General features: G+C 37.1%; 1 protein-coding gene across 1 annotated transcript in view; it reads left to right on the forward strand.

Moving 5' to 3' along the window:
• Window positions 1–1,808: 1,808 nt before the first annotated feature.
• The window catches only part of FAM227B (family with sequence similarity 227 member B), a 318,111-nt gene continuing 311,423 nt past the window's right edge, over window positions 1,809–8,496 (forward strand). The window contains exons 1-2 of the mRNA XM_007935308.1: window positions 1,809–1,862; window positions 5,488–5,541. Of these exons, the coding sequence (XP_007933499.1) occupies window positions 1,809–1,862; window positions 5,488–5,541 (108 nt within the window). The remainder of the gene's footprint in view (window positions 1,863–5,487; window positions 5,542–8,496) is intronic.

An 8,496-nucleotide genomic window follows, 5' to 3' on the forward strand; every position in this document is an offset into this window, starting at 1 on the left:
TTTCCATTTTTCTCCTGAAATGCCCCCATCCCTTCATCAGTTATAATTCAACCCATTTTGTAAATACTTTGGTTTTTCTGACCAAAAATGAATAAAATTATTCCAGTTACTTTTCATAACAAAACAGCCAGTTCAATATTATTATTTCCATTTTATAGACAGGGACGGGAGCTCTGGTAGCCTAGTGCTTAAGGCACTTGACTACTAACCAGAAGGCTGGCGGTTCAAACCCACCAGCCACTCCTCGGAAGGAAGGTTGGGCAATCCTACTTCCGTAGTGATACTGCCTCGGAAACCCAAGGAGGGAGGGGTCGCTATGAGTCGGGGCCGACTCGACGGCAAATAACAACAACAACAACAGACAGAGACAGTGACATACAGGTGAAGTAACTTGTTTTAACATCCCACAGCTTGCAGTGATGGAGACAAAATTTCAACTCAGGCTTGTCTTACTCAAAGCCTTTGCTATTAGGTAAATCTGCTACCTTTCTCAGAGGTTTAAATATTTTTAAATATATTGAATATGTTACTTTCTTATACTAGAAATATTCTTATTCTAGTATAATATTCTTAGTCTTATTCTAGTATAAGAAAGTAACTTTCAGATCAATGTTTTGGGCAGATCCCTGGTGGCAATGTAGAGCATGCATTTGAAAGCAGGCATGGCCACATTTTTGGATCTCTGAAATCAATATTTTGTAAATTCTTTAACATATTTATTTTTAAATTCCTTGTCTGCTAATTACAGTAGCTAATTTTCAGTGAGTTGGTTTCTACTGACTGTTTTTCCCTTGCTTATAGTTGTATTTTCATTATTTTTGTATGCCTTTTAATTTTTATTTGATATTCCCAAAAAATATATATTAGATATTATATGTAAAAACCATAGAGGCTGAAGTAAAATTTAGTTTAGTTTTGTTTGGTTTTCAGAGAGCACAAGTGTTTTCCTCTATTTTTCAGTTAGAGTAAGAGGTTGTTCTTAGAGTTGAGTTGTTTTAGGGTTCGCTTTTTGGTGATATAAAGAGCTCTGGTGGTGTAGTGGTTAAGGCATTAGGCTGCTAACCAAAAGGTTTGTAGTTCAGTCCCACCAGTGGCTCCACAGAAGAAAGATGGGACAGTCTACTTCCATAAAGATTCATAGCCTTGGAAACCTAATGGGGATCAATATAAGTTGGAAACAACTCAATGGCAGTGAGTTTTTTTTTGTTGTTGTTTTGTTTTTTTTAATCTGGTGGTGTAGTGGTTAAGACTTTTGGCTACTGACCAGAAGATTGGTGATTCAAATCCACCAGCCTCTCCACAGAAGAAAATGAAGCAGTCTGTTTCCAGAAAGAAGCTTCCAAAGCCTTGGAAACCAATGAGGGTCGCTATGAGTTGGAATCAACTCGATGGCAGTGAGTTTGGATTTTTGAGTTTGGTATGCTTTAATTACATTGAGTTTACTTGTGATTAACCTAACCTCCAACTGCCCCTTTTGTATTGTGCCAGTATTTGAGCTGGAGAGATTTATATTTCAATTTTAGATATTTTTTATTCAACATATCTTTGAACCTTTGGAATCAACTCTTATCAGTGACCTGAAATCCAAGCACTAAGATAATGTGTTGGCTTATGAGATTTCTCTATGCTTATCAGCCTCTCGTCCACTGGTGCTTTCTTGTCAAAAATTAGGAGTAACTTTTGGTGGGTAGTATGTAGATATTTAATTTGCTTTTGCTTTTCAATGTCTTTCAGACTTGTGATTCCTAGTTCATGTTGATGCCTAAGGCCTATTTGATTTCTCTTCATCTCTACAAAGTTGCAGTGCCATGGCAGGCCATGGCTTTCTTTCACAGATACGCAGAGCAGGCACTGGCTTCCAGGTAAGGAAACTGGAACAGTATAATCCACACCTATAAATGGCACATTTCTTTCTGGATTTCAGCTCAGCAAGGCTTCCTGGTAAGGCCAGCTTAATAAGTATGTATCCTCTGTGTGGTAGTTTAAGTTTGTGTGTCAACTTGGCTGGGCCTGGTTGAGTGGCTGGGCAGCTGGATGTAGTATTCCACATGATGAGACTGGTAATCAACTCCATAGTGGAATCTACTGTGAGCAGCTGAGTAGCTACCTTTGGGATGTGGTCTGTATCCTGTATATAATGAGAAGTCTTGGGGAATGGTCTCTAGCTTGTGGCTCATGTGAACCCTGCATGTGACCGTGTTCTTGTTCAGCAGCCTTCCATACTCTGCCAACCTTGGGACTTTCAACAGGCTTGAATTAATGGCCTGCCATGTGGTTTGGTAACATCAGGGCTGTACCTTTTTACTTGTCAACCTTGGGCTTGTCAGCCTCAGTAGCCAGCAGCTGAGTGAAGAAAAACTTCCAGCTTCAGAGGGCCGGAAGCAAGAGACAGAGCTGAAATCCAAGGTTGAGGAACTTTCACCCAGCCCCTAGAGCCTGGCACTTTAAACTCGGACTTAAAGCCTCCAAACTGTAAGAGAATAAACTTGTTTCTTCAAGCCATCCCATTTGTGATAGATTCCTGTCAGAGCAGCACTAGGTAACCAAAACACTGTGCAATTATATAGGGTCCCATGCTTAGAAGGACCCTGCACTTGGTTTTAATGCTCTGCTCTCACCATCTTGAATGTCTTTGTAATTTTTGAACAAGGCATAGTGCATTTTCATTTTGCACAGGACCCCACAATTTATGCACATAGCCATACTCCTTGGCATCAACCACTTTTCACTAACCTCATAGAAAACTGTAATTTCATTTTGTCCAGCTTTTTCTTAATATTAACCATGGAAGCATTACTCTTTCGCATCCTTCTACATTCTGCTAAAAGTAGAAGTCTGTTTAATTTATACCTCACTTTCCTTTTGACTTTACCCCTAGAGAACTTTAGAATTTTATATTGAAATTAGCTGGAACTTTCCTAAGCAAGTGTAACTTTCTTAATTTGCTTTCGTGTTTCCCAAAATTGAAATATGGGTTTCATTTTTAGTACTTTGTGCAAGAAGTGGTTTGACAGCCATTACCAATAATAATAATAGTAATCAACATTTAAAATGTTTTTATTACACTCCTTTATATTCTGCACATTTCAAAATATACTGCCAATTTCCTTCTACCCAAACTGCCATATTCACTACCCCTGAAGATATTTTATCATTGCACAGTAAAGAAGAGTGTGAATCAAGCCCCCAAAATGTGGAGATTGATCTGGCCCTTACATTCCTACTTCTCCAACCTCATCACCATCTACCTTACCTCCACAGCACTCTTATTTTCTGACCCTTGCCACCCAGAACTATGTCAGAACTCACAAGTTAAAAGGACACTTTAAAGGATACTTCAGACTGCCAAATAGACAGATACTAGCTATTGGTTTGGAAAGTCAACACGATACCCCAGCCTTCTGACCCATTGGCTACAAATTCTAGGCTGGTTTACCAATACCCCTTCAAGATGCCAACCACAAGCTTGGGAGTCCACACAGCACTTTAACTTTTTGCTCATCTGGCTCCCACTGCCCCTTTGGGATTAATAATTTAGTGGAAGGCCTCACAGAACTCACAGAGAGTATACTGTACTTATGAATACAGATTTACTATAACCCAAAAGAATACAAACAAAGAGACCCATAGGATGATCTCTGGGAGGGTTCCATGTCCCAAGGGATGGGCTATCCTCCCCAAACAGATAGTCTCATCAACCAGGAATCTCCCTGAACCCTAGTGTTCCAGATGATAGACTAAATAATGCCTTGCTAGACTAGTTGCACATAACAACAACAACAACAACAGACTAGTTGATATCAGACTCCTGGGTGAGTCTTTTCTGATGTAGGCAGCCTCACTTGCCAGCACAAATTCTCAGGTGTGGCCTGGAATTCCACACCAGGGCACCCCAGTTACTCTAAGTCATTTCACCAGAGCCAAGGATAAAAGCCACTTTGTTTAGGGTAAATCTGGGTCCTTTATCCCACAGTCATGAAGATTTTCATGTTTCTAAGTCTTTTGTATACATCATCTCTCATATCTCTCATTCCTCTGAATCTGACTAGGCCTAGAAATTTTCCAAAAAATTTTCTTGACACCTATATGCATCTTAGTTTCTGAGCACTTATTTTTTTTATAATAGTTGTCATATGTATTCTTTATTTTATTATTATTGTATTATTAGTTATACATTTAGTTATTTAAAAAAAAAAAACTAAACCACTGCCATCGAGTCGATTTTGACTCATAACAATCCCCATTGGTTTCCATGGCTGTAAATCTTTATGGAAGAAGATTGCTTCATCTTCCACAGAGCAGCTCGTGGGTCTGCACAGCTGACCCTGGGGTTGCAGCCAAATGCCTTACCTTCTATGCCACCAGAGCTCCTTACATTTAGTTATAGTCATTATATGTTTAAAACAATATTAAGAGAATAAAATATTCTCTTTAATCTCGTGTGTAATTATAAAATGTGGCCTTGTGATTTTGTAATCTTGACCATTTTAGCTATTGATTTGAGATATATGTTTCAATACATAAAAATGTAATCAATCTTTTCAGTTATGTTATCACCAGATCATTTGAGTATTAAATGTCTTAATTCTGAATTTTTTGCTTCTTTCTCTGAAAGTGCTTTTGTCATTTTCCCCAAATGCTCACACATTTATTCATCTACTCACTTATTTGTTAATTCATTCACACTGCAAGCACTTATTATACACTATGGGCCAACTACTGTGTAAAATTGTAATGGTTCAGCAGTGACTGCACCATTGTTTCTGTCCTCATAGAGATATGAATCTGCTGCATATTAGCATGGAAAAGCTTTTTTAAGGGCCAAGGAAGGCTTCCTAGAAAAAGTGACTGTTAATTTAGGATTTGTAGTAAGAGTTAAATAGACCAAGAAAGGATTGGAGAGAGGCTTTGCAACAGGGAGTGTGCAAATTTTCTAAGTTAAGGAAGAGCAAAGTGTGGTCTTGATTAGAATTAGTTTGTGTAATAGACTGTATGTTCAACTCACAAAGAAACTACTAATAAAAATAGGGTTATGACTTACAAGACTGAGACATCCAAATATTTAAATTATTTTCTCCATTTCACTAGTATGGCTTTTTAAAACATTCATCAGTAGAAAGGCAGTATTATTATATTGTTGCCTCTGGATTTATTATAAAAATCTTCAAAGATGGCATAATATATCTTGGAACTCTTCTAGGAATTTGAAATTAGGACATTCAGCAGGATTTCTGTAAAGTGTTTCTCTAGCGGTAGTATATAAAGGAGACATTTTTACAGAATTTAGTTTGATGGCTCAGAATTTAAACATCTATATCTGACCCTTTAAAATGAAATTACTTTAAAAAGTGAATATTTTATAATATCTTAGTTCTGAACATTATAACTTAAATCCTCTATCATATTGTTTAAGTAAATTATGTATAAGCATTATTTTTAAAAAATCTGAATTTATGTCAATAAGAAATATTGATTTTCCTTCCTTAGACAATTCAAGAACCTCCAAGGACACTTGAAGAATTCTTAAAGTGTCAAAACTGGGTGAGTAGAGCAAACTATTTTAAGTGCTAATACATATTTTTAAAATATCATTCATGGAGATATGAAAGCCATGGGAAAAAGACTTTAAAAATAGAAATTTGAGAAATACACTTCAGTGTAGGTATTGTTATAAATATTTATTTCCTTTAGGCAGAATCTTTGCTGTCAGCATTCCTTCTTGTCAACATTCTATTCTGTGTTTTATAATTTAAAGATTCTAACCCTATATCCTATCAGAAGGAACTCTGGTGGCACTGTGGTTAAAGCATTGGGCTGCTGACCAAAATGTCAGTGGTTCAAACCCACGAGCCACTCTGCAGAAGAAAGATGAGGTAGTCTGCTTCTCTAAAGATTCACAGCCTTGGAAACCCTATGGTCCTAAAGGGTCACTATGAGTTGGAACCAACCTGATGGAAGTGGATTATGGGTTATAGCCTGTCAGAGTTTAGCCATTTTTATATAATTTTGTTAGTAATATACAATTTCTGTCTTATATGTTTGTACCTTAAAGAATATCTTACAGTTAGTGTTACTTACCTCATTGATACATGCACCACAACTCAGACTCACAGATAATTTACAGAAATGTTCTATCAATATTCCTCAGTTGTTGAATCATAGTGAAATGTTCAAAATGTGTTTTCATGTTGAAGTCTCCAGTTTCCATTATTATATGTAATTATTGACATATTCTGGAGTTGCTACTAACCTACAGGTTACCTGTTTTGGACCAACAGAGCAGCACCGTGGAAGAAAGGCCTGGTGATCTGCTCCTGTAAAGATTATAGCAGTTCTACTCTGTAACACATGGGACACCAGGAGTCGGAATCAACTCCATGGGAACTTGTTTTATATTTATGTTTAAATATAGACAGAATTTACTGTGATTACACCACTGGCAATCAGAAATATCTATTTAAAACATCCTTTTTTGTTGTTATATTTGTTTAAGTAGGATCTCTGGTAGTATAGCGCCGAAGGCACTTGATTGCTAACCAGAAGGCTGGCTGTTCAAACCCACCTGCCACTCCTCAGAAGGAAGGTTAGGCAATCTACTTCTATAGTGATACTGCCTCGGCAACCCGAGGAGGGGTCACTATGAGTCGGGGCCAACTTGAAGGCACATAACAACAACATTTGTTTAAGTACTTTATTTAAAAAAAAATATTTAGGGAAAGGTTTGTGTTCCTTTTAGGAATAAATAGAAAATGAAAACATTCCTAGTTTACAAAAGTTTATTTCAATCACTATAACTCAACTGCCATCGAGTCGGATCTAATTCATAGCAACCCCTCCTTGGGTTTCCGAGGAGATATCACTACGGAAATAGATTGCCCAGCCTTCCTTCCAAGGAGTGGCTGGGGGGGTTTGAACTGCCAGCCTTCTGGGTAGTGGTCAAATGCCTTAGGCACTATGCCACCAAAGCTCCTGGAAGACAAATATTTTGAAGTACTTTTAGGACAAGCTTTTTGCAACTATTTTGATTGAAATAACAAGATGTGCTGCAGCCTAATGGCAATATTTGAAGTACTTTTTAATGCCAAAAGGAAAAGATTACAGTTAAAATTAAGCCAAACCCAGCAAATAATTATGGAGACATGTCGACTATACTATCAGACATGTTTTCTGGTTGTTATTGCTGGTTGCTATCAAGTATATTCTGGCTGACGGCAACAATGTGTATGTACCGAGTAGAAGTGTTCCGTGTGGTTTTCAAGGCTGTGGTCCTTCAGAAGCAGATTGCCAGGGCTGTTACTCGTCTCGGCTCTGGGTGGAGTCAAACAGCCAACTTTTCAGCTAGTAGTTGAGCACTTGATCATTTGCACCACCTATGACCTATAAGTTCAGATGAAAAGTTCTGATTATGTGAAGTGGAAAATGCATAACTCCTCTGTTTAATCTGAGAATTATCTAATCAAATCAAGTTCATAGGTTTATTCCAGCCCTTCACCAAATCAAAACATATATCTTGTTAGTGGTATGTCAGTAGCACCATCCTTGTATGCAAAAGATACCATCTATATATAGCCCTCAATTTTTATCAACTAACATTAGATAAAACTACATATCCAGTTGTACCACATTTATTATTGATATACTGATGCCATTTTTGTCATGTATGATTTTATCTGTACACCTTTTCTGAATTTCCCAAGCAAATTCTCATATTCCATAGCTCTTTTTTTTTCCTTTTTAAGGTTTAGCTATGTTTATGTGTTGCCAAACTATTGAATATTTGAAAATATCCAGTAATAAAATGACTTATTAGGCTTATGATCCAGACTTGTGTGATACTCATATCCCTACTGTGCTTGTCTCAAAGGATTAAATATACTTTATGATAGAGAAAATATTATTTCAATCCTATTCTGTTTATTCAGGGAATACTCTGCATTTATTTTATTTATTTATTCATTTACTCTTTAATTATTCATTCATTCATTTAAATCTCTTCTTACATAAAAGCTTAAGAAAAGATAAGAGCTGATAGTCCCTTCTTCCTCTAAGCTTAGTCATGATTCTTAATTCTTACACTTTTTGTAGATAGTTTAGTACTATCTTTTGGGACTTGGAACATGGGTGAAGATCTAACCTCAGTAAACAAAATCCCTCTTCAAACCTCAAGGGAGCCACTTTGTCTATCTACTCTCCTTCTTCTGTCTCTAGTTTTGTACTAGTATTTAATATTGTGCACTTCTGCCACTGCCGAAGTTTAATTGCTGCAATTAAACTAAACATATATACATAGTCAATTCTTATGTCACTGCAGTGTAGTAAATTACTTTGTGTGGCTTTTCTACACATAAGTCTTTGTAAACTCCAAGGTGGGATTTGCTATGAGTAACTGAGGAGCTCCTGATTGCTGAAGGTGTCTACCTGGAGTATTTCTGTTGGGAGTGGCACAAAACAATGTTCTGGGAGGTGCCCACTCTCTCTCAGGTGCTTAGAGTTCTG

This window comes from Orycteropus afer, unplaced genomic scaffold, assembly GCF_000298275.1.
Source record: "Orycteropus afer afer isolate SDZICR_OR568_19922 unplaced genomic scaffold, OryAfe1.0 scaffold00026, whole genome shotgun sequence".
Taxonomy (NCBI): domain Eukaryota; kingdom Metazoa; phylum Chordata; class Mammalia; order Tubulidentata; family Orycteropodidae; genus Orycteropus; species Orycteropus afer.